At 42.4% G+C, this 27,520-nt stretch overlaps 1 protein-coding gene across 1 annotated transcript; it reads right to left on the reverse strand.

Moving 5' to 3' along the window:
- Positions 1-113: 113 nt before the first annotated feature.
- lmo1 (LIM domain only 1) lies at positions 114-27,289 on the reverse strand. Its single transcript, XM_034581125.1, has 4 exons — positions 26,354-27,289; positions 12,053-12,266; positions 2,332-2,457; positions 114-889 (listed from the first exon to the last, which is right to left on the reverse strand). Exons 1-4 carry the CDS (start codon positions 26,373-26,375, stop codon positions 784-786), a joined length of 468 nt encoding a protein of 155 aa, XP_034437016.1. The 5' UTR covers positions 26,376-27,289; the 3' UTR covers positions 114-783.
- Positions 27,290-27,520: the final 231 nt, after the last annotated feature.

Here is a 27,520-nt window from a genome sequence, read left to right on the forward strand (position 1 = left end):
CAATACACTGTCTCAGTCCCTCATAATCAGATGATAATTAGTGAAGCATGAATCACCGAGGGCAGGTCGGCTCGACTCCCCTTCATGACACCTGTACGCTCACAACAACACAGTTTGGAGAAGCATTCTTTTATTCCAAATAAAATCTTATTTAGTCCATTTTAAACAGCATTTCTAATACCATCAGAACTCTGCAAAATGTCACAAAACTGGTTTTGTTGCATCATGTTTTAAAGAAGGACGTCAAATATATTTTTTTTCTCCTGCAAGGCGTCTTGTACCGCTGCAAGTTTTGGAGACATAATTACATATCAATACATGGACCAACCTCCTCCAACAACTTTGGTTTTGGTACAAGAGAAAAAACCCACTATGAACATTTAAGAATCTTTAATTCACACTAGTAATAAAATTGCATTACATTTCATAAAATAAATGTTCCAGTTTATATATACAGAGAAAACAGACTGTACATACCCTCCAATGAACCATTTCTAAAAGGAGAAGAAAACAAAAACCTGAAATAAATTTCACAAAACATACAAGCAATACAGTGCTCAGCTAAGCAGGCACAACTGTACATCAACATTTGTAACTGCTCAGTGTTGGGGTGTGGGAGGGGCAAAAAGTTGAACATTTACAATAGAGTCCTTAGGGACCGATAAAGGGGTCTTAAAAAGTATTGCAGGCAAGCAGACAGACGCTTGTCTTTTTCCAAGTGCAGCAGAACATCCATCTCGTGTGTAAAGTGTGGAGCCGGTCGTTGCTGCCACCAGGTTCCAACTATTGGACCTGTGTCTCGAAGCTGCCGTTCAGCTGGCCCTCCTCATAGTCCATTTGACACAAAATCATGTTGTTCTTTAGGAAAAACTTGTCCCCCACGCAAAACCTGTGGGCAGAGAGAAACACACACAGGCAAAGCTGTTGTTAGAAACACACAAGCGCTGTTTTGCATCATTCATCACTCATGTTGTGGGGACTAATTTTGTTTACATAGTCATTTTATGCAGAGTTGTCGTCCTCATGGGGACAAAAAGCAAGTCGCCATCAGGTAAATCATTACATTTTAAGGCGAAGACGTGTTTTAAGCTACAGTTTAGGTTTAGAGGAAGGTTAAAGTCAGGTTAAGGTTAGGGTTAAGGTTTAGGGTTAGGCAAGTAGTAGCTATGGATAATGTTAGAATAGGTCTCCACGACGGTAATGATGATTAATCAATTGCACACATTTGGCTCAGGACGTTTCAGCTAACGCACGCCGTCAATGGGCCTCGTCAGATTCAAAGCTCGTTTTAATGCTCATCATAAATGTGCCTGCTCAAAGCGAGCAGACACCAGCTCTGGCACCCAGTGAAAGACGGGTCAACTCTCCTCGTCCTGGCAAACAGGCGCTGGCACCACAAGAGTTGCCAGTGGACCCTCTTTGCCACGGGGGTCAGCTTTCACACACCAGTCAGTGCTGGGGAATATTTTCCCTCTAAAATCGCGGGGAGCCGGTTGAAGAGGGGAAATGACACACGGCAGCCTGCCCTGCTGATGTTCTTCGTCTACACGCTGCTGTTTGCTAATGTGACTGAAGGGAAGGGGAGATAAGAATAGAGTGGAGCCGAGCCCGGGCTTCATTAATGTGCCAGGGTGGTAAAACAGTCAGAGCCGTGGCAGAGCTGTGCCAGATGAGGCCTGGCTTCATGTCTGCCAGCTGAGAAGAGCGACTGCGGTCATAATTCCCTTACAGCAGGTGTTCACTATGGTAACTGAATCTGGCCCGCAGAAGGTTAATGGGCTTGTGGTGTGTGGAAGAACAGGGTCACAGCACCCCTGACAAGCATGCAAAGGACGTTCTGCTCCCGGAGTGCCGCCATTACTGACAGTATAATAATGTGGAAAAGCAATATTTGGGCACGTCACATTATATGTACATCATACCATAGGCTTTGTGCTCGCCTCAATTTCATAATAGTTTCTATCACTGCGGCAACGCCTGTCTAGGTCCATTCTCCTCTGCGCAGCAACAGACCTCTGGAGGACTTCATACCTCATAAGAGCTGATTCTACATCCCTCCTGCTTAAAATTTACATATGTACGTTGAGATTTAAAATTTGCCCGCACAAGGACAAACTGCCGGGAGTATGTAACAATAGGATATGATTAGCAGGGCGTTAACCTTTATTTTAAATAGACAGGAAGACGTGCACAATTTTACAGATAGAAAATATTTAAAAAAAAATTATCTAATATTTAAAACTATTGGCAATTTTAAAACTCTATTCATTTTTCTTTTCTTTTTTTTGACAAAATGCAATTTTGTTGTGCAGCTATGATCCCCATCCTTACCTCTGGTTACAAAGCTGACAGGCAAAACAGTCCAAATGGTAAACATTATCTCTGGCTCTCATCACCATTTCAAAGGCTGGGATCAGTTTACTGCAGGCTGCACAGTTCCCCGTTGTACCAAAGAGCCTGAAAGACAGAGAGCACAGGCAGAGATTAACCCACCTTCCCTTTACCTTGATGCAATAAAAGAGCAAACAAAAACGTACTGACAGCAGGAACAATGAGGAGGAAAAAATGCCGCAGCGGAAGGGGGAAGCAGAAACAACGGCAAACGCAATGCACAAATCTTTCTCTGGCACCCACTTGGTATTTTTGTTAATGAGAGTTACAAACATAGATCTTAATTCTCGACTAATGATCTAATTAAAATGATCACATGGTTTTAATCTCCTTCTTCAAAGAATTCCCCCCCTGCACATTGCGAAAGCAGTGAAAACAGGTCTGAGGCGAAGCATTTCAGCTGCTGAGAGTTTTCAGAAAAAAATAACAAAAAATAAACACCTAATGAGTCGACTTTATCTCCAACCGAAGTCGGCTGGATTTTGACACAAGAGGTCGTGTTCTGTGACGTCGTCACAGGTTCAAAACGATTTCTGTTACACGGATTCAGCCTCAATCTCTCCTTCTCCATCCTCCATTCAGAAAGGAGACAATGGCGTGAGGTGTAACCTTGAAGAGTTAACTAAATGTTTGACGCTGAGCAGAATCCACCGCTCAAACCTCACAGCTGCTTGTTTAGGCTTATTAGATGAGAGCCGAATGATAAAGGTCACACACAGAGCAAAGAGGCGCTGGTGTAGATCTCCTCAAAGCAAAGCAACCTCAAATTCTTTTTTTCCCGCTCAGATTTACATTTTCATTTTCCAAGCGCCTGCGCCTATGTTTAATTTGAAGATTCCGGAGCACAGATAGATTTATATATTCCGTGGCAGGAGAGGGAGCGTTTCACAGCTTCGCAAGAGGGGATAAGGCAACAGCAGAAGCTCCCATTCCAACAGTGTGTTAAACATCCTTCCCCAAACTTGTAGGGCTCAGACAGGGGAGTCACCGTGTTGATATTCTGCCTCGTTTAAGCTGGTCCCATTCAGTTGCTTTCACCTTGTTAAAGAAAACGTCTATCCAGCAGCCCTGCTTCTAATTAGAGGCCACTGCCCCAGAGGAGAGGCAGAGACAGAAACAGGGGGAGAAAGGCTGTTATGTTCCATGAGAGGGATTCACAGGGTGTTAAACACAGACATTGTTATAACTGGTTACTGTTTCAGGCAAAAAAACAACTGGGTTTTCTCACACAGTCGACATCTGCCACCCACAGAGTACACTGTAACACGAGGAAGTTATTTTTTTTCCATAGAGAGACACTTAAAAAGAAAGCTTTCCTCATCAAAGAATTCTCACGCAGTCAGTATTGATCCAAAAATGGACCAAATATCAGCGCTACAGAAACTGACCTTTTTATTCAAATCCCACATTTATATCATATTAGGTATCATATGACTTCCAATCAATATCACGATTATTCCAAACTTGTACGATTAATGAATGAATATTTTATGCTTCCCCCACCTGATCGTGATATGACACACACACACACACACACACACACACACACACTCGCATGCATGAGGCACATTACTCAGTGCCAGTCAACAAGTATTTCTGCCCTTCTGCTCTTTTCTAATCACTCACACATAGAACTGAACTTTATAAAAAAATCATATTTATGTATTCATTGATAAAGGGGGTGTCGCTTTTTTTGCAACAATGAAATGAAAACACTGCTTTAAGTCAATCTGTGGGAAGAACTTCTCTACTGTCTGCAGGAGTGTGTGTGTGTGTGTGTGTGTGTGTGTGTGTGTGTGTGTGTATATATGTGTGTGTTCGTTCCCGTCGCTTTTCACACATTTATTTAGTTATTAATCAATAATGTTGGATCATGAATCGGGATCGTTTCGGTCACTTTAACCTTGATTTCCTGGCTGTGCGCGTCATGTTAGGTCTCATGTTGTTTGTAGCAGGTGAAATACGTGTGCACAAAATGTTGGAATTTTTTTTCCAATGTGTTTAAATACGTGTTTTATAAACTCTTGAGCGAATCAAACAGGCTCAAGTAAACTTCAAGTCCTGTACATGTCCTAATGTTGTTTATTGTTAAAGTGTAAAGTGAGTGCAGCTCGGTGGGGGAGTGAGGACACGTGGAACCCGGCAGTTGGTGAACGCACGCATTGGGGAAAGTATTACAGAATCAACCGACATGATCAATAATAGGTTGTTTGGATAAATAGTTGGTTGGTTTCAATACATTTTCTGTTTGTGCACAAAACATGTTTTTTGCAGGAAGCATGTCCTAATTTCTTGAAAATACAACATATGAAATAAAGGTTAATTTCGTTCCGGTCATTTACTGTTGCCTCCTGTTAGATATAACAGCCTCACACCTCATGTGTCATCATGACAGTGGAGTGGCAGGGACGGCTCCGGGTTTCAACACACCTGAGCTCCAGTGTTCTAAGGGTCACAGAGAGAGATGACTGTTTCTCTTCCTCCGGGAGCCGAGGCTTTAAATCAGCCCGTAGAGCCCTGGTCACTCTCAGCAGAGACTGACATGCACAAACCTATAACAGCTTGTCGGAGTATTCTAACCCATCTCCATTACACCCCGCCGGGCTGCGGACATGGTGCTTGACTTGATACAGGTTGTGAAAACGCCTGGTGAGGGAGCCCAGCTTGCTACCGACACTAAGTTGCACGTTTGTTCAAGGAGGTGTGACATCTTTTTTTTTCTTTTTCTCTCTCAGTTATGTCCAGGTTCTCTACAAACCATAAATCCAAATAATGTTGGTTTTAACCTCCCAGTGCTTTATTATAATACAAAGATTTCTTTTTTTAAAACCTGCAAATAAAGCAATACATTTCCTACATTCAATTTCCAGATTGCTTTTTGAAACAAATAGATATGTTAAAGGAGCGTGATACAAAATTTACTATTAAGTAAAAAATTGCACTCATACAAAATGATATACCTCTGCAAAGGCAAACAGTCTGTTTATGAAACCATATTTAAAAGATCCAGATTTTTTTATTTGGATCTGCACCAAATTGCACACACTGATAGATATCAGTCCCGGGAACATGCCAGAATTTTTAGCATCATTAATATCCATGAATTATTCTCTGAAAATCAAAGGAAATTGTTGAAAAACGCCCTGTGTCGCAATGTTAAAGAAAGTGAAAGAAATTCCTGGACCCGTCCCCTGACCTGGATCCACACCAGAGAAACATTTCCTGGAAAATGGTTGAGTAGTTTTTGTGTGATCCTGCCAACTAACAAACCGATACACAGATAAAAATATAACCTCCTCGTTGGAAGTAATTTAGAACAAAAACAGGTTCTAACTTCATCACAACATAAAGAATGGAAATATAAGTAAGCACATTGGATGTGGCTCTGTTACAGTCACACAGTTCTGCAGCCATCCCTTGATGGGTCTGGGCTATAATGTGGCATCAACACACAGCTTAATTGAGCTCCTTGTGCTAAGAGGAGATTAGAGTTTGAGAGAACTGTTAAAACACATTAGCATCTTCTCTTCCCGCTCCTGTGAAGCTATAAAGCAACCAGAGTTGAGCCGCTGTACTGCAGCAGCCTCACGAGCAACAGCTGAGCGGGCGTCGCATTTAGTAAACAAGGACAGTTTCACATGGGAAACATGATCGAGCGTCGAAGGGAATAGACGTCGGCTGAGAGACGTGTTCGCACAAAGTGAGCAACACAAAGGGAATAGATTCATTTATGATTGTTTAAGGTTTTGAAAGTGGAACAGGAGTCAGCACATATGATGACGATAAATAGAGCAACTACTACTCTATAATAATAATAATAATAATATAAAACTTTATTTATTACTATATAAATCTGAACAACTGCTGAAGAATCACAACGATTCTATAAGAAACTATACACGGTATCTACAGTAATGCGCTATATACATTATTATACGCACAAGAGAACTAGACGTTAATGGAGTTTCTTGAGTTTGTTTTTCTTGCCTTTAAACTCGACAGGCTTCACAGCTCTGAAACAGTGCCTGCGACGAACATAAGTCGTGGATTACCTTTGAGCACATTCATTCATTTCACTTACAATGGATTTTCTTTTAGAGTGAATAGACTCGTTTCTGCAGAATTCCCACGTATTGTTCTGACACATGTCCAGCATTGTGGATGTGCGGTGGCTCATGCACTTCAATTTCCCTGGTCATTTGGATTAAATAAATCAATATTCTCAAGAGGAAAGTGGAGAGAAAAAAACTCAGCACTAACAGTTTTTTTTCTCTTCAGCATTTCTCTTTAAGTGGAGTGTGAACGGCGAGTCCGTGGAAGATATGAGAGTATTCTTCAGAGCTGCAGCCCATCGGGTTTTTGTCAATCAGTCGTCAGCATTGTGGCGAAATTTGAATCACAGAAAGTCTTATTTTAGAAAAGATTAAAGTTGAATTTGGTGTTGATAGAATTACTGATGAATTGAGTTGAACCTTTTCAGCATTAAGAGTTGGCAATAGTCTCCCTCCATTAATGGGCCTGTTCTGCTTTACCCTGAGAGGGTGGGGGACATTGGGCGAGAGGTGGGGTTCACCCTCGGCTACCAATGGTCTGCTGCTTTAAATGTTTATGGATTGCATTTTTAATTTAAATTCATGAACTTGCTGACCTCCGGTGATCAATCTTTCATACCTGTGTCTCAAATTATTGGCTTAAGCAAATTAATCAATATTTGTCGTAATTGTATTTTAGTTTATCTAATTAACTGCATATTATTTTTGCTGTCAGGTCAGTTTATTTCCATTCCAAGTATACATCATGAGGTTTTTTCACTGGGTCAGTGCCAATGTGAAAATGTTCAAACCGGTCTGATATGAGGCCAAACACCGGACTGGAACTACAAGTTACAGTCGTTGTCTGGTTTGACTCAACAGACGCTCCTGAGTGGAACATAATGACAGTGAGAGCTCATGAGTGGCTGTCATTTACCTCTGAGCTGGTGTACCGACCACCAATAATCACTAAAGAAGAAGAAAAGCGATGCAGTGCCACGATCGCCAGGGCAACGCAGTGAGTTGTATCTTACAAAAAACAACTTTGTCGGGTTTCAAATCCAAAATGTTGCCATAAGGTTTTTTCCCTGTGAGTCAGCCATGTCTCCTCTCTTCGTCAATTTAGAAAAAACCATAAGATTTTATTTTAAAGACTCAATGTGCATCGTGTGCATCATCCCTCCCTTCCTCTACTGAAATTTGATCCGTCATGATGTTGCCGGCCTCGGCTCGACAGTAAACTGTGCTCGGCTCGTCGATTAGGAACTAATGGCTTAGTGACTCAATTTATAAACAAACATATTATTGCATTAACCACATTGTCATGTTCTTTATTACTGATGCAGTGCAAGTTAGATTTAGCCCAGTGACGTTGTGGGTTTCCCAGAACCTCATAAAGTCAAATGTCACTTCAGCCAGTTCACATAAGAACCAGTTTGGGCTCCCACACTGGACCAAATAGGCAAAACCAAAATTCTCAAAAAATGTTAGTAGCTCATTATAAATTCTATAAATAATATTCATGCCATCATGTGTCCCCGCCTAATCCCTGCTTCATGCAGTCTGCAACACATTGCCCAGTGCTTCTTAAAAGAGCTCTTATTTAGATGCTATTTAACTTTGTAGCAACACCAGTGAACTTTGTGTGCTGATGTGGGTTTCTGAGAGAAGCTCAGCTCTCCTTCCTCCGTCTGTGAGTTATTACATTGGGTCTTTAGAGAAAAGAGGGCCTTCTTTAGTTCTTTCAACTGGCTGCTTTGCTAACTTCAAACCCTTAAATCTCCTTCAGTGCATCATCTGCCGCTCTGTGTTGCTTCCCTCAGATTGCGTCGTTGCGCTCTTGAAGTTTTCTACCTGTTCTCTGAGCTCTTTGAGACGTCCCCGCCTGCACTGGGTTTGTCAGATTTCATAAAATGGAAAACTGTTAATGCATGCATCGCGTGTTATGACCTTCTCCAACGGTTGTGTCTTTTTGAAAGTGTAAACCTCTCCGTTTAGATCTATCTTGCCCAGAGAACTGTTACGGGAGGACAGATTTGAAAAACGGTCACATCCAGATGGAGCTATCATCTTCCCCCTGTTATTCCACTCATTTGTGGATAACTTATAATCTTCATTATCTTTAAGACAGTTTCCTCTTACAGTTAATTATACCCCATTTTGATAAGTAGACGACTATTATGTCCGCTCTATGAAATAGAAGATTAAATGATTTCAGCCTTCAAGTCCTGATGATCACACCATGACGAGATTGTCAGCCCTCTGGTGTCGTATGATCCTGGGCCTTTGACATAAAGGAAATGCGTAATTAATCTATTATTCTACTTTGTAATGAAAGAGTGTGGCCAAGTTACTAAAAAAAAAAAAAAAGGTCTCTTGATATAGTGAACTGAACGTCGGAGAAATCAGACACTGAACTCTTTGTCGGTGCAATGCTTTAAAGGGCAGGGGAGGACACTGGCTGGGGTGTGTGCGCATTTTAGTGCTTGTGTGTGTTGAAGTGTAGGATTCAGGAAAGCGTGAGTGCATTCAATAAGTTGCTAATGCCACTGAAGGACAATCACAGATGGGGCTGCTATAATAATTAATATGAGCATGGCAGGGTTCCAAACCCTGGGAAATAACCAAAGTGTGTTTGATCCGCCCGCTTTTCTTTAATGAAGTGCACGAGGCTAATTCAGTGCACAGATTTAACTTCATTACTGCAGGTGAGTGGAGCCTTCTTCTTGCTCCACAGAAAATAAAGGAAGGAATGAAAAGGGAAGTGGCACCGGACGGAGACTGCATCGCCTGTACTACCAAACACTCTCTCTCTTTCAAACTGCCTCTTCTCTATTCGCACGGCAAGCTTTTTTTAATTTGTTCCATAATAGAATTCATCTCAAGCATCTTTCGCCATTAAGTGTTCTGCATTTGTCGCAGGCTGAAGAGCAGGCGAGGGGGATGGATTTCATTAGGAGATCGACATAGGGGCACAGAAAGCTCTCTCCCCCTCTACCCTTTTTATTCTTATTTTAGTTTTCCTAACTTTATGATTTCTTATGTCATTCTACTTTTTTCCATCCCTTCTCTGACCTCTATATCTTACTGGTCTAATAATGTGCGAGAAAGTTTTCCCTCCTCCCTTGGCTGTGCTATGACTTGGGGTTCGGGGGTTGCTGTCCTTTCAGCAAATTTATTTTACCAAGTGAAAGTCTGAGCTTCATCATTTTAGCCTTCGCTCGGTCAATTGCCCGTTTATTATTACCTCATCCGCACCATCTGCCCCTTCTGAGGGCAACATCAGGTCTGAGTGGACCTCTCACTGCATCTTAAAAGCATTAACGGTGGGTGGGAGCTGATGAATGGTAATGGCCTATCTCATGGTAACATCCCTAAGCACCTCTCAAGTGGGCTGTGGGCTTCTTCCAGGTCACAGGAAGAGCAGCTGTGAGAGTGAAATGTCATGGAGATCCACGAGCGAGGAAGAATGAAATGTAGTAGATCATGGCTACAACTGTACTTTTACAATTTCGTTCAACTGGAGTGATCTCAGTGCACAAAGAGCGTATCCGTATCAGTTTTAATCCCATATCTATTCTAACACTACTGAAAAGGCATATCGCGTGACTACTTGCATTCACTGGGCATGCACGTGTACTCAGATTGCTTGAATAACAGCTTGTCTCCTATGTATGTTAGCAGTTGTAGCTTTGCACAATGTAGAATGTAACTGCACAACAGCTGTTAGCGGAGACAACAGTGTCTACAAGGCTTGTTAATTATTATCCGTGTTGCCTTCTACACTGGCCGCCGGTGTTTATGCTGGTTGTTTCCTGAAGGGGGTCATGTGATAAGAGCCTGACCAATCAGCCAAGGCTTCATCTTGCCTGAAAATACTTTTTGGTTGTCCAGACTAAAACGCTGTCCCGGAGTTTTTAAACTTAAACAGGATCAGCAGCCTTTCAAAATGCCAGGTGTATGTATCTGTATAGTAGTTTGGAAATATAGCATGAAGTCCTCTTTCCTTTGGATTTTTATCGTGGTTTGAAAGTATGCTGCTCCTCAATTTCTTCTCTCGAATTAGAATACTTTGATCCAAACCTAGGTGGATATCAGTGAGGGAGCTGAGAGACAAGAAGACAGGAGGGGAATGGAGAAAGGGAAAGGGGGAGGACAGAGCAGGACAGGGAGTATTGGCAGGGAGGGGCTTATAGGGCACCGGCATCCCTAAGTCGACCCCTGGGGGATTCCCTCTCAGATAAATGGTAAGACCTCAATGGGAATGTGACTTAAAGCCCAGGAAATGGTCATGTTTAATTTAACAAGCAGATGGCAGGGGCATCTGACAGGGTGGGGGCAGAGACACTGGTGAAGCAACAAGCCTGCCTGGAGGTGTCTCCCAGCAAACAGCTCTGGAACGACGGAGAGCCTGTCTCCTCCGTGACTCAAGCCCCCTGTCCTCATGTAAACACATACACAGATGAAAATATGAACAAAGACTGAAAACAAACATGTGGTTTGAACGGTCACACATGCTGCCAGTATATATATCCCTGTAATATATCCCTATAAAGTAAAACAAATGTACCGACCACAAAAAAGAAAAAGATATAACAGTGTAGAAATACTCCACTGACATAGTGGTGCATGTAACATCCAGAGAGCTTTTAATAAGATGAATCAATTATGGTGTTGGGAGCAGTGAGACTGTGTTTCTAATACATTGCACAACACTTATTACATTTGAATACTATTACATTTTATGCCAATTTTTTTGTAAATGCTGTTGAGGAGGTAAATTGATAATTACCTCCACCGAGGAAGTCGTGTTTTTATCAGTGTTGATTTGTCTGTTAGTTGGATTGTGAAAAAACTACAGAACCGATTTCCATGAAACTTAAGGAGGTTGTATGGGTCAGAGAAGAGCCACAATCATTTTGGTGCAGGTACGGATCAGGGGGCGGATACAGGATTTTGTTTTTATCACTTTCTTTAACATAGTGACATTGGGCATTTTTTACCATAAAAATAATTCTTAAATCTCATAATGGCAACATGTGTCATTTAATACAGTAAAACTTATATGGACGATTGGTAGAAAACAATCAAAAGCAACAGTTTTTTGCATCTGGACATTAAAACCCAGATCTGGATTATGTATATTATTAAAATAAAGGATTATAAAGGACAACTACATGTTTGTACTGTGGATGCAGTGATCAAAAAATGTCATGGCAGCATAACTGATGATTTGATAGCTGAACTGGATTTAAAAAAAATGGAAATTATACAGTATTTGTAATTAAAAAAGAAGATGTTTTTTTTTTTTTCGTCTGTGCAAAATGAGTCAAATCCTCCTAAAACAACATTACCTTTTGCTATACGCATGCTATAGAAGAACATAAAAGCAATACACGGTAGGTTTTACATTGACAACACGGAGGATTATTTGCATAATTCGAACTGACGTAGATTTCTGTCTTTGGGAGTCACAGGAAACAAACACAGAAAAAACCCCAAAGCAAACACCACTAGGAAGATAAAACAAACACCAAATACTTTGATGTCACAGCTCTTGGATTGGCATGGCTCTTGTGTTTGTTGTGAGTGGAGAAAGGTGATTGTGTGTGTGTGTGTGTCTTTCTTGCCTCAGGTAGTCCCTGCGACAGAGGATGAGGTTGGCTTTCGTATAGAGGGTGGAGCCCACCTCCCCCAGGCGGCAGTCACAGCAGGCACATTTGAGACAGTCCTCGTGCCAGTATTTGTCCAGGGCCTTGAGCAGGTAGCGGTCTTTAATCTTGCGATTGCAGCCAGCACACCCCTTCTGTTTCCCTTTGGGCTGGACGGAGAGCATCGGCACACCTGTAGTGATAAGGAGACAAACAGCCATGCGTGATTTACGGCCCGGGAACACGAGTGACTTTTCATGTTCTCTTTTTGATAAGCCGGCTGCTTCTCGAGGCGTCTAAGCCTGGCCTTGCGCGTGGCCACAGCACACTGCCTACCTGCTTCATATGCATTAAAGAAAACATTCTTCCATGTAGATAGGCACACAGGTCACATTGGTCTACAAAGCCCTGACTTCCTTGTTCCACTTAGAACATGGTGTTATACAAAAGTTACATGATCGCTTACAGCAGGCGGCAGAGGACGGGGCATGAAAGACACAATACGCATTTTGCTTCCTGTGGTATTTACAGCGAGCTGTGTTGTACGTTAGTTACCTACCATTTCATCAGAGCCCATTTCACTCAACTGTCCACAGCTGTAAAAGCTCCTCATGGGCTTTGTTTGGTATAGATTAACATTAACCTTTTAAAAAGCCTCTGACCACAAAAACGTTGCTACCAGACCCCAGTGAGATATGTTATGGCCTAAGTGCCTTTTAGCATACACTCGCTCGCTGTGTTTCATACACACACACACACACACACGGGGACACACACAGACTCACTCACACACACACACACACATGTGCGGACACAAACCACAAACGCACACACAAAGTGTTCCCTGCTCAGAGCATTACAGCCTTTCCTCCTTTTACACTTATCTGTACTCATGTGTCTGCAACGAGCGAGCCTAAGTTACCAAACTCGCAAATTGCCCTGCTGTCACGCAGGTCCCCTTTAAGTGTGCCTTTTAGCCTCCTAAAGGACAAATAAAGTCCATTTAATAACTGCACTAAACACTAATAGTCTATGTGTGGTTGACATTTGTGTTTGGACTAAAAGCCCCCCTCAGGCCACTGCTGGTACAGAGGCAGGGGTGCGCAGCTCCCCTCTGTAGCACTAACAGGTCTGCCACAGCTGAAAGCACAAGACAACAGCTCTTAAGACACTCTCTCACACACTGAGCTATTGATCCGTCTAAAAGAACACACAGTGGACGCCACTTGCCACTCTACTTTCAAAACACATTTCTGTCTCTAAAAAAAAAAGAGACTGGACACTGCATCATAGGGGGTTAGGCCATGGTTTTGTATGTGCGGTGGAGAAATAAAGGCCCATTTGAAACATGCCTTACACTGAGTTAAACACGAAATGTCACTGTTTGACTGTTGCACTTCAGAGATGTGCACGGGAACATTTTGTCCAGAACCAGAGCGAGTTTTTATTTTCATTTCTTCTGCGGTATTTGCGACAGCGTGACGATAAGTGTGAATGGGCTCATTCTGTAGTTAGATCTGCTGTTTGACTGTAACTTCTGTGGTTTGCTCGGTGATAAACACAACCTCAGCTGATAACAAGGGACCGCTTCACTCCGTGCACTGTTTTTCTCGGCTTAGCCTGTCAAGTTTGTTCTCTTTCACAAAAAACCTTACACCACTTTTCAAAAGACTTCCTTGGAATAGAATCGCATATGTTCTGTCCCTCTCTCTCTCTCGCATGAGCACACACACACACACACACACACACACACACACACGCAAATGGACTCACAAAGTACCTTATTGGATCCAGATTTGCTCTGCAATTTTTGGCCATCCACACATCAATAATGCTCTGAATGTAATATAATTAGCATTTCCCCTTTAACAAAAAAAAGAGGTGAAAGAAATAGGAGAGCTTGTTAGTCAAATTTATGGCTTTGGTTTATATGTCAGTAAGTGCTCCGGTGGTGTTGAGCTGTCTTATTTCTTTATCAGAAGTGGAAAGGAGAGGCTAATTGGTCCGGTGCCGGTGATGGGAGCCATCAATTAGTGTTCTGCCTGCCCTCCAGCTCCCTCACCTCCCTCCCCCTTCAAAACAGGCCCCTTGAAGCTGGCGCATTAGGATCACAAAACCTGCTATAAATACCAATGTTCAGTGTAAATGAAGCTAAAAAGCTTCAAATTCAAGCCACACTGGATAAGGGCGGACTCCTCTACCTGCATTTCATGGCTTGTTAGGGGAGCTCTCTGCAGGTATGCCAACAGTGCTCGCCTGACAGGTTTCTACAGAACTAAAAACAGTCTTAATGAGGAGAGGGAAAATGCCTGCGTGTGTGTGTGTACACGTGTGTGTGCGCCGCTGTACTTGCGCAAAGAAGAAGAAAGGAGTTGCTGCAAATTCCCTTGGGGATCACAAAAATCTTTAATTTGCCTTTTATGACACCTAATTAGTTATTCTACTCAAAATCTTTGCTTTAAATAAGAGAACTAATTATACAAAAAGGTCGTTCCTCCACCTCCTGAGAACTACTCCTAATTGGTTGAGACCACCACATGCCACACACTCCTTAAACATATCACGTGTGTGTGTTTTACATCACGTTCGAGAAGGCCAAAGCCTAACCCTATATCCTGGGATTACTTCCCGCTGCCCACCCCCTCTGTTGGATGCACACTTGGGTTAAAAACCATGTTCAGCATCATCAAAGTGACTCCTGCGTATCTCAGTATATATTAGTCTTCATGCACATAGGTCCTGGTCCTTCAGGCCAGCATGTAAGAGAGATGTCTTGATGAAGGAATGCTGAATGTCTGCCTGGGAACCAGTGCACACACTCAAATGCTGCCTCTCTCTTGAAGCCATCGCAGGGAACAAACATGGTTTTGATGTCTTCTACCAAAGCAGCCTGTGGAAAACAGCTTTAATAGTAGTGTAGCAAGCAGCAGCTCAAGTCCTACTAAACAAAGAGCAGTGACAGAAAGGAATGAGTGTGTAAACTAAATGTCTTTTCAATTCCCTTAATGCCACGAGACATTTTCTTGCACCTGTCACCACTCTCCCGGCGCTCTGGGAAACCGCGGTGTAGAACAGAACCTCCCGTGCTCGCCGCCTCCCCAAAAAGAGAAGCTGCATTATGAAAGGAAGCCGCAGCCTCCACTTAATCCAATCCATTTAACAGATACAAGTGCCACTGACCTTCCAGTGTCATTTGATGTCATCAAAAGTATGCCTCTCCACATCACGAATCATTCTCCAACAAGGGATGCATTTTACCCCTCAAAGTGGAGAGACAGCACTTGCCCTGCCAAATATCCTTCCTGAGAGGGAATTTAATTTGCCATTAGTACTGTGTGTAAAGGCCTGTCATCTCTCTCTTCTCCCGTCCATCTACTTTCTTTAAGATTGTATCTTTCAAGAATATGTACAGTTAGTTTTTCTCAGCCCAAGCAGTCTGTCAGAGCATGTATTTTCCATTATAAAGATAGCATCCGAATTCCATGTTACTCCATTTAGACTTCCGTTTTACAGCTATCAAAGGAATCACACCAGTCTGCTAACCTTTTTTGATATATTTGAGGTTTTAAAAGAAAATACACTGTTGGTAGAAGTCAAGGCGATGTTTGCAAGTAGGAAAATACAATTATCACATTTGCTCAGACCAGACATGAGCGCGTGAAAAGAAAGATTTGGCCCCAAACCCCATTTTCAATCATTATCACTAAAATCTTTGATTAACAAAAAGGTGCTTGAGTATAATACAGCATTACAGCAAAGTTTACAGGTTTCATATGAATCCTGACGCCATCATAAACCACGTTGAGTCATTTCGTGCAGACTAAAAATAAATGTGTTGTTGCAATCAACTACTGCAAGTGCAAAACCAGGGAACATTAATAATCAGATGACTTTCTCATCTCGACACTATTTACATTTCTATTTCTGCTCTCTCTCTTCTCATACATAATTTTGTTTAGGGACTTATTTTCATTATCGATTAATCTGATAATTAGTTTTTTTCATCTCTCTATTATTCTTTTTTCTCTAAATGCCTCCTGTATATTCCCCACAGGGTTAGTTCATCTATTAAGATGATTTGTTTTATCCAACTAACATTGCAAAATGCAAACATTCAGTTTGATGTTATTTATAACAAAGAAAAGCTTCAAATACCAATTTATTGAGAAGCTGGAACCAGCGAATCTTTGATATTTTGGTGAAAGTGACAAAATGATCGGTTTCCAATTCTTTTCTATAGATAGACAAATTAATCGTTTACTGTTTTTGAACTACTTTCTAACCCAGAGTTATTTTTAAAAGTGTAAAGTTTAATGTTGATCGATAATGTTGATTAATCGACTCATCAGTTCAGTTCAAGCTTCATGTTCCAACAACAGAGTAAATGTACATTAAAGATTTCTGTCCTTCGCCTCCTGAAGACACACATGGTCTCAATGGAGCAGCTGCTCTCACAGGCACTCAGCCTTAATTGCAGAAGTGACAGTTACATCTGATTCTGTGTTCTGTTAAATGTCTTTTGATCAATTAAAAGCACTGGTGCCATGGGGTGTGAGGCAGTCTTTGCTGGTTCATGGGGAGGTAAAGGATCTGGATGAGAGTCACTTGTGTCTTCCTGACATATGGGGGGGAGGGAGGTGGGCTTCACTAGGAGGTGGAAGCTGGCCATGGGTGGGCCTCCTCTCGGGGGCCCCTATAATTCCAGCTCCCAGCTGCTACGAATAAGAGAGTGTCAGCACACACAGAGATACTACATCACCAAATGATTGTGTTTAGCTGGAACAAGTGCATATCATCATGACCATCATCAGCACCATCATTATCTCTAGTCAAAGCACCCTTACACATGACATTAATGACCTACGAGCAATCTACAAACTGAATCCACAAACCATATATTATATTATGTTATATTATATTATATATTCCGTAAAATAAACAGGAAATGTAGTATAAAATGATATAAAATCTAAAATTACTGTGTTGGTAGTGATAAATACAAACTCTCAGTGATTCTCCAGTTTAAGCAGGAGCTGGTTTTAACGTCATGTTCCTTTTATGTTTCAGCCACCACTGTAAATGCTGAGGCCATGGCGATCCCCAAATAAAGTTTGTCCCAGGTCCAGGGTGTCTGCCACCACGGTTAATGGGGATCTCATGCAGATGTCTTGCCATTGTGTGCATGAATCAGTCCCTTTCATTCAGCTTCCGTCACTGCTGTAATTGAGCCCATAGACACATTTTGCTTTTGCCAAGACAAAATACAAGACATCTGGTAATAATATCAGCTGGAATACACATGCCAGTTGAAAGACGGCTGATGAGCGTGTTCTGAACGATAAGCAAAATAGAGACCGCAGTCTCATTCATGTTCCTGTCCGTAGCTGGAGCATGTACAGGGAGTAAGAGCAAGAAAAACACAGACTCGCTCGCAAATTATGTTCTAAACAAGGCCCAAGTCAATATTACATTTCATACTGGCTGTTTTTTTCCCTTTTTAATTCGCTGTAAGAGGCTTCTACTGTTACTGTATGGCATGCTACATTTCCAGATGGTTGTGTATGAATGCCGGGGTCTGTGAGGTGATTTCTGGAACTGCATGCATGCTATGATTATGACATAATTAACACCCACAGTATTTGGGAGAGAAAGCAGACAGGGGCTGGTGCGTACGAGGAGGGGACTGTTCATTAACAAGATGCACTCTCTCAAACTTTGCAGCTTGCTGCGGCTAATAAGCCCCGGTGAAACGGAGCTCAGCCGTCCCTTGCATTGACCCTGGCACTGCCCGGGATAAGGGAGGGTTTTGTCTCCTGGAATAATTGCTCTTTTCACATGTTACAAGTGTCCTGACCCCCACGGTCGGCAGCCACTTTCCCTACCATAATTACTCCTGATCCGCTCCAAATGAGTCAGCCGCATTAGGGCTGCACTAACACTGGCCCGGCTTCAAGCGCGGCATGGGGAGTCTCAGCAGAGCAGCCTGGAACAGGACTGCCTTTTCTCTCAGCCCACGGTCATTTCCATCACGTCAGAGGTGCATTTCTTACACTTGAAGTCAGCACGAAGGCCCTGGGCCCTTTTCTGAGGCTTACAGAAGGCATTGTTAACTCCTGGTGCTTGCTGCTCACTGTGGTTTGGCTGCAGACTCCATCCCAATTAACGGAAAACTTCATTAGGGTGTTTTTTCCACACTTTTCAGCCCCCTATTATTTTTAATTTATTCACATGGGGTTAATTAAAAGAAATGTATCACAGCGATATGCAACAGCTTTCTAATTAAATTCATTGCTGCTTTTTTTTTTTCAAGACATGAAACTGGCAGAGTTTTCAAATTATTACAGAAGGCGACTTGTTCCGACACTTGGTTGCTCAGTACAAGGGTGAGATTAGAGCTCTGTAAGGTAAACTGTCAACAGCAGAAACGGAGTGAGAGATGGGAGCACGAGAAGGAGTTAGAACGAGGAGGAGGAGAAAAGACTCAAACGCTCATGGTTTTATCATGCAGGGTAACCCCAAATAAACCCTGAGAGCTCTTTAAGAGCGAGGACTCGCTGCCAGAGTGTCGACAGAGCATGGAGAGGATGTGGTGTTGCAACTAGCCAATCAGTGTTGGGCTTTGTTTGCTGTTAGTCTGAGGTTTTCAGTTCCTGAAACACGTCATTATATATTTTATTTCACTTCGCTTGCAATGACATAGAGTCAACTTCATACATCTTCATACAGTAGTTGTGAGATCGACATCTGCAATTGAGATTGAATAAAGGAAATATCCGTCTATTCTCGTGCTCTGTACTTTTAGACTTTGATAAAAGAGAAAATCTTATCTGCCACTTCAGGATTCCTGGCAGGAAGGGAAAAAAAAAATCAAACCATTAGACCTGTCGCGGACACTTTCCGCCATCCGGAACATAATAATGCACAAACACTTTTTAGTCCACATTAAAAATGCATTTGGAGAGGAATAACTGTAGCCTTCTAAAGTTTGTGTCACTCACGAGGTCAGGACGTGATGTACAAAATCCTCCCCACTCCCCAGCAATTACCGCGCACTTATTATTTCAGGATATGCCAGGAGACAGGTGTGCCATTCAGGGTCCTCAGTGTGTCGAAAATGGAGGGGAAGAAGGAACACCATACTGCGGTGCACTGTGTGAGGCTCTTTAATCTTGAATAATGCAAATTCCCCACAGGGTGCAGTTATTTGGCAGCACGGGCCTCTAATGTCATTCAAGCACCTACTCCCGCACCTGATGGGGTAAATAATGAGGGAGGCTGGTCGGGTGCACACTCAGGGAAGAGGTCTTCATGAAGATTTGGGTGTGACGCCACGTGGGATGGTAAACTACGCAGTCTCATTGAGTGCAGCGTATCTCAAAGCGCGCAGGAGAGGAACAGTGGAGATAACGCCGGCTGATGTTTGATTAGAAGGATGGCTTTCTTTTAATGAAATCCTTTTAACACTTTTTATTACCTCATAATATTAACAGCGACCCTATTTCCTCAAGGAGTAATTCTTGCTTGGCTAAAATCAAATGGCAATTCAGCCGGAGACGATGGGTCAAATGAAATGAAATGTAAAGAGATGTGATTGGATTGGGGGGGTGGTGGTCTGAGAAACAAGGTTGAGTCAATGCTGCGTTTAGTGGGAGCGCACGCGTGGTCGGAGGCGATCGTTTGCTTCTGAAGTTGTATTGCAAACGTCGTAGTTAAGCATTGATTTAATCAATAACTTCAATATCCAAAACTCAATTTACGAGCTTTAAGAGGCAAAGAACCCCCCCCAAAAAAACACCACCCTCTAAATCACAGACTTTAAATAGCTATTTAAGATTTGATTTGGTGAAGGTCATCCAATAAGAGATTAGTTCTCAGCCAGTTGGATCTTATTAAAGCGAGGGCACCCCAGGCTTTTTCTATTTACCAACAAGATAGCTGTAATATCTTAGGAAAGTGTGAAGCCTCCATCCTTGCACTAGAATGCAGCCATGAAGAGGCTTTTCTTTTTGTTCACGTGACATTTCGTTTTTGCCCAAAATAGCCAGGTAAAGGTCACATTAAGTTGGATTAGAAACTGTTGTTTAGTGCAGATGTGTTATTACTGTGATGGCAGAGAAGGTAAATTGGTCAATCATGAGAAAAAAACACAACATATCTGAAAGAAGACTTTGTGTTGGATTCAACAACAATAAGTAAGTTTCACTAAAGTACTTTTTAGACTAAATCTGCAGAAAACCGAGCACAACAATGGAAACACTAGAGAAGCCTCACTAGCAGCCCCTAGAGGCTGCCCTCCCCCCTACACTTCACAAGAACTAAGTGCTTCTCACTGTCCAACCAGAAAAACAAGTGAAAATACACCAAGAAGAATCAGGAATTTGGTCAATAGGAAATGTGGCATCAACAAGAATCCCTGTTGGTACCGTGATGTGTACACTACACAGAAAACACAACAGGCCAGTTCATGAGCTCCTGAAACTATATTATTACAATAACAACAGTGTTGTATTTCTGCAGGTGTTACTCAAACCAACCACCTGCTCTATAACTTAACAGCACATGTGAAAATTGTCACCTGCTGTTCCCAGATGTGTGTTTCCACTTGGAGCAGTAACATCAGTCCACATGTTTCCACCAGGAGATGATCAAATGCTATAACTGTTATCTAACACACACACACACACACACACACACACACACACACACTACATCATACAGACATACACTCATAACACACACTTATAAATTATACTGCATTGAATTGTATTTTAAAACCTTAAATATCAATATTGGTTCTGGCTTTTGCAAATCTAGCTAAATCACCATGCAAACATACTGTATGTAGAGCTTTGCATTGTATTTAAACAAATATGCATCAAGAGACTAAACAAGAACTGTTTAATACTAAAAGCAAAATAGTGTATGTGTTTGTTTTGATTTGAGATATTTAGCTTACATAACAGTGAACTCCAGTCATCAGATAGACATAGGAACTAATGTTTATTCAGCGTCTGAAATACTTTTAAAATCTGTTTTGCCACTTTTATATTGCGATAAAGAAACACAAGGATTTTGTGTAGCATAGTATATGACTACATTTGTGACACAATTTCCTCCTCAAGTCATTATGTGCACACCGTGATGTATTTAGATTTTGAACACCTTAAGCACGACATGAGCCGTGCCGATGTTAAGTTTTGATTTCCACTGAGAATTAAATGGCTCATGTTGTCTTTACAGTTTAACAGGTGGCATGTTGTTTTATTGCTGCAGGCTCGATACTAAGGGTTTTCAGTAAAATGGGCATTTGTGCATCTTGGCATTTCCTCTCAGCTGCTAGTCTGACTCACTGGATGTAGACTGGGTGTTAGCCTGCCATTGGCTGCACGTCTCAAGTGGCAATATCCTCCCCTTCTGTTCTCGGCCTGTTACCATCTTTTAAATCCCCTGAACTGTGGGAAACGACAACAACGGGAGCTAGCAAGCTACACGCTGAAAATGGCAGGTTTTGACAAAGACTTGGATCGTCAACATACCTTTTTTTTACTGTTGGTTTTGGAGTTTCCTTTGCAGGGGAATTACCAATTTGAATGACAGTGATCGTGTACCCACATGTAAACGTTACAAAACAAAATATTTTAGGGCACCGTTGCTGCATTCCAGGTTTAGCCCCTCTCATTGTGATTGGTTGAAAGAAATACAAACAAGCCAGAGTCCCCCCCCCCTGGCAGAATGATGATGAGTGCAGCCAGGCCATTTTCCAGCGCTGCGGAGGTCTGACTGTGCAAGACTACTCAGCTGCTAATGAACCATAATTGGTGACATTGTAGTTTGGACATCTGCTCATCTCAAGAACTTTACCACATGTCATCCCACTTTCTTTTCCCTCCTGTATTTCCTTACTCGGCCTGTGATGACAGATTACAGGAAGCAGTGAAATAATCAACTTTAAAGAGAGTGAACAAACATGGCATGCAAGTCAGAACAGGGTTCACAGTAGGTAAACATAATAGAATAAAAGTAGAATAAAAAAAACATCTTTTCCCATGAGCGTAGTCAACAGCAGCTTCCCAGAGACGGTGACTAGTTGCAGTGACAAATGACAGTGAGAGCTGCTTCCAACAGGTTCAAACATATAACTAATAATCTATGTGTTCCGTGCTGTATATGATTGAAGTGTAATTACACTGTTGAAGAATTTTCGTATTTTTACACCAACACAGCTCTGGATGAGGTTACCGTGGTTTATTTTTATGCAGTTTTGTGTCTGTGTGCAACATCAACATTTGTTGTGTACATGTCTACATTTGTCTCAGCGATCGCGATAAGACGTTCGGTTTCTCCAAGGTGCTTTGAGGTAACAATTCATCTCAACTTGTGAGCGTATTTTTGTGGGTTTTGTCTAAAGGTTTTTTTATTGTGAAGTTTGATCGGGTGTTTTTTTGCCCTTGTAGCTTTGAGTTTCTTGTTTTGTTTGTAGAATTTCTGTTTTGTTCGTGCGGCACCTGCAGCAACCCTCACTCCTCCTGCACGCATCTCTGCAACGTACCATAAATTCTTCTTGATGATGAAAATTATTTGGAGTGAATAAAAAGACAGTGTAGATAACAGAGGAGGGGCCGTCCGTTCGCTGTGATGCAGGTGGGAGCCAGATCTTGTTGTGAAATATTCCTATGATAACATTGCTAGCATGTGGCCTCTGGCAATAATAAAAAGGGACGCTCGCGCAGCTCAAGAGTGCATAATTGAGTTTGTGTGTCACACTGATGAGTGCAGTCATCTACATTGAAGGCAGGTGGGTGCGCTTGCTAACACGTATCTCCCAAGTCTCAGTTCAGTCCCTTTGAATTCCGCTAAGATTATGGAAAACGATACACATCTCCCGCACTCATAGATCTGAAACGATCGGGACTGATACTGATCTCCAGGTTTAGTGGTGACAGATGAAAATTGCCTCCAATGAGAATTCTGCATTTGTAAGATCAGAAAGAGATTAGATGGAATTAATCACTCAGCTGAAAATGACATAAATGTGATTTTTTTTCCCTTCCTCAGCTAAGCTAAAATGAAAAATCAGCTCTGGGATAATATGGATGGACAAAACACTGTGTGGTTATGTGTCAATGGAATAGATGTGGGTATCACACCTATATCAGGCAGATGTGAGCTCCTTGTTTTGATTCCATGAAAAATCACCTGTTTTATGCATTAATTGTCCTCAGGTTACGAGTGTCTTCTAATAATGGTTTGAGACAAAATTGGAAATGTGCAGCCCAGGTAATGCAGGTGCCTGAAATAAAGCTTTATTAAAAAAAAAACAGATTAGTGACTTAAGAAATATCAAACGAGGCAATGTGTTTGTAATATTGTTCAGGGCCCAGAGCACAAGAAGCAGACGTAATTTCAATATTTGAAATAGGCAAGTTTAATTTTGAAGTAAGAGCAAACCAATAAGCTGAGAAAATAGCAAATACGGGGGCGCAAATTGCATTCCTTTGTGAAAGTGAAAAGACTTAAGGAACATATAAAAGTAATCTCCAACTGGAAATTAGAAATCAACCCTCAGAAACCAAATAACAGAAAAGAAATATTACTGTCCACTTTCTAAATCAATATAACATTGCTACAAGACAGTATTACCATGGTAACACCGGTAGAGAATGAAGCAATTCTTATTATTTCAAAATAAAAATCAGAGCCTGAAGCCCAAGTTTTATTACAGCAGCCGACAGATCACCAGTCTGTTTTCATCTGAAGCCTTGCTTTTCAATCACATGCTTTATGAATGTACAAATTTCACTGGACAGGACGATAACAGGGTCATAAATTAACAAGCAAAGGTAACCAGGAATTTATCAGGAGCTGGGGGATTTCTCTTCTGCTCAGGTCTGTAAAGAATATACACTGTTAATGTTCAGCAGAAATATTCCTTCAGTGTGGACCCACTTTCTTCTCCTGCACTTGCTGCGAAGAAGCAGAGAAAAAAATGGCTGAGTTGCTCTTTCCTCTCAAATTAGACGCAAATTGGAACCTACATATCGCGGATGAAATAAAATGTTGACACGGAATATTTTGGTACATGTGTTGCTGTTCATTACTGACTATGACCTGCGTATTAGGTCATTTGGCAGAGCAGTGCCTGTATTCTTATTACAGTCCTCGTCCGTGCTCTCAGACTCGGTGCCTTAACAGCACATTACGAGTAAATACAAGTGCTGCATCATCTGGTGATTAGTTTACGACGTGTATGTGACATCTGACGGACAAGGTAGCTAAAAAAACATTAAATACTTTAGGTTTATCTTCGTATGCTAAGATGAAATGTAAACTTTCTGACTCTTGATTGACTGATGTGGTGAGAGAAGATTGGTAACAGGCAGATTTTCTCAATGGAGCCAAGATAAGAAGGCACATAGTCTCATTTCTCGTTATTGCTTATGCAGCGCAAACTGTTTCAGGCTTTTCTAAAAGGAAGTCAGAGTTCAAAAACAGTCAAACAAGCAGCAGCTTCACTTTGTTGCCAACCAGGATCGCAGCCTTTGAACACGAGACGACTCGCATTGATGATCATGGGCCACAGAGGCACAGAAATATGGACACTTAAGCAGCACGCACAGGCACACACAGGCAGAGAATTAGTCGAGAGAAACCGACAAATAGGTGCACTCGTGTGGCCCCCCAAAACACCAACTCACACCTCCCTCTCCTCACGGGCACACGCATATTTTGTGCAGGCGCTAAGTAGCCACATTAGACAAGGAGGTATAGAATGGACAAGCCTATAACTTTAGAGCCAAAAAACACGAAGAATGCACCACAGCGAGAGACACCACATTCAAAGCATCTCTGTTGACAACCCGGCCAAAACTGCTGGAGCTGCTGGTCGGGCCCAGCAAATAAAGGGTGAAGCTTTTAGGCAATGAGCAGCAGGTGATCTCAGCTTTTCTGCAAGTCCTAATGTTCCTAAAAGCCACTCTCCCTGGTTCTGTAATTGGGCATCAGTAGTTAATGTAGTATTGACTGCATTACATGCTCCTGTGCATCCTCTCCCACTAATGCCATTTGCATCACCTTGTACATTTACCATATTGCTAAGCCAATAACTGTTAAAAGCAATCTGAATCATGAATCATATGGGAAGGGAACTTTTAGCTATAGACAGACATCCAAAGGAGACAATTTACAGTTGAGTTAATTTGGGTACATTAGCAGCACAACATGGATTCAGCCAGACAGACCAATTTATGTCTCCGTCCGCAATCCTTTTATTGGTTTTTAGACGTGTAAGTGAAAGGATGCTCCGCTAAGAGATATGAAATATCCATTTTCGAGCATAAATAATGGGTTACAAATGCATCCATCACTTTTAGAGGAGGAGGAGGAGCCCTGGATGAACTCAAAGGTGCAAAAAAAATTATAAATAACAAAAAAAAAACGTGTTTAATGGTTGTCAGCAGGTGGTCTGAACAATGTAGAAGACACATCAGAGAGTGATTTGTTTTCGGATAAAGCCTTTACAGTCTCCATTTGAATATTATGATTCTGTTGTATAAATGTATTTAAATGCATTTAGTCTGAGAGCCGAGTGTGATGAATGCACGGCACATCTCCACATCAGTTTAATCCAAAATGGGACTTCATTAGAGGCGAGTTTGATTCAAATTAAAATTAATTAGACTGCCTCACCCATTAACCCAAATACATTGAAATAGATAAGTAATGCAAGTAGGCCTGTTTGGATGGAGAAGTGGGTGAGTGAGCGTTGCGCGGCTGCTGCTGCTGCTATCCATAATTTGCAATCAACTTAAAAGCACTCTGCTGTCATCTCCCATCCCGTGGTGATGTCAAAGGCTGCCTCGCTAACTTCACAGGCGCAAAAAGCACTTAAGAGCTGGAGGAACGAGGAGAGAGAGAGAGGAGCCACATGCACTGCAGCGTCAGTGCGTGGAGGAGACTCCTCCAACTCCGGGATGCACATCCAAAACGCTGTGAGAAAAACAAAATACACATGCAACTCCTCCAGAAAACCGAGCTGCATCCCTCTTTGGGTATATGCGTGAGAGCATGTCAACTTCACGGCACAGAAAGTGCAGGAAACCTGGAGTCTGTTGTGACTGAATTGGGGTTAAAAACAAAAAAAAGCCAATACAAAGCGGAGGCTGCGGGTGCGCATGCAGGGTTCCTGGAAACACTTAACGCGTAAAATGAAGTCAATACTTCCTCCTTGTTCCTCCGCAGGTTGTTATTCTAGCATCCATGTGTCGGGGGGATGTTACTCACCCTCTTCCTTGTCCAACACCATCGTCCTGAGGAACGGGGAGTCCTTCCCCGGGCGATCCGTCCTCGGCTCCGGCAGCAGGCTGCACCGCTCGGTCTGCTTCTCCTGGAGGTGGCTCTGCTCAAACGCGCGGCTGGCCGGAGACTACACTAACCCCCCCCCCAAAAAATGTAACCAAAAAAAAAAAACAACAACCCTGGAAAGATGATTTACCGTGTGCACGTTTCCCCCACTGCTCCTATCAATAGGCTAATAATTCACACGCGCGGATTCGGTGCTGTACGCGGCGAGATCCCCCCCTCTCCGGAGCGAACTGTAATGCAAACAAATAGCGTCAAACAGCGGCGATCCCATGCGTAAAAACAACAGCGGGCAAAACAATGAAAAGCCTTAATAAATCTAGTGTCGCCTGCGTGTGTGTGTGAGTGCGCACACGGACGGATGAGGCGCGCAGACTGAACGGCTCAGCTCCCCTCGCTGGTTAATATCCTCTCTGTCCTCGCTCTCATTTGCTCCCGAGCAGCAACTATATTCAAACAAATCCAAATGCAAATCTGACAACTGCTAAGAGCAAACTCACACGCCGCCTCGCTCCCAGTGTATGCGCCGCGCTCCGTCTCTGCCCCTGATGCTGCTGCTGCTGCTGCTGCCGCCGCTGCTACTGAATAAATGCGCGCAGTTTCCAGAGACCCTCGGATTCCCCTGTTAATTAAATCAATTCATTATGCTCAGATCTGATTAGCAGCCCTTCCCCCCTCTTTGAATCAATTATTCAATACACAAACATAATTGCTTGTGCCAGAGGTGTCTAAGTATTAGCTTATTTAACTCCAAGGACACTAATTACCCCTAGGGCAAGGGAACTTTTCTCATTAATTCTGACAAAACACAAAAGCACAGCTAAGGGAAAGTGTGTGCGTGCGTGCCTGCGTGCGTGCGTGCGTGCGTGTGACTGGTCCGCCTGCCAGTCTGAAGGTGCGAGAGAGAGAGAGAGAGAGAGAGAGAGAGAGAGAGAGAGAGAGAGAGAGCGCGCGCATGCACGTACGGGTTGTATTGATGCACGTGCGCACGCATGCAGGAGAGAGTATAAGAGAGAGAGAGAGGGAGAGGGAGGGAGAGATAGAGTGAGAGTGATGCAGCTCCATTTGTGCCTGGTACAGTTGGAGTAA

This window comes from Hippoglossus hippoglossus, chromosome 3 (genome assembly GCF_009819705.1).
Source record: "Hippoglossus hippoglossus isolate fHipHip1 chromosome 3, fHipHip1.pri, whole genome shotgun sequence".
Classification (NCBI taxonomy): Eukaryota; Metazoa; Chordata; class Actinopteri; order Pleuronectiformes; family Pleuronectidae; genus Hippoglossus; species Hippoglossus hippoglossus.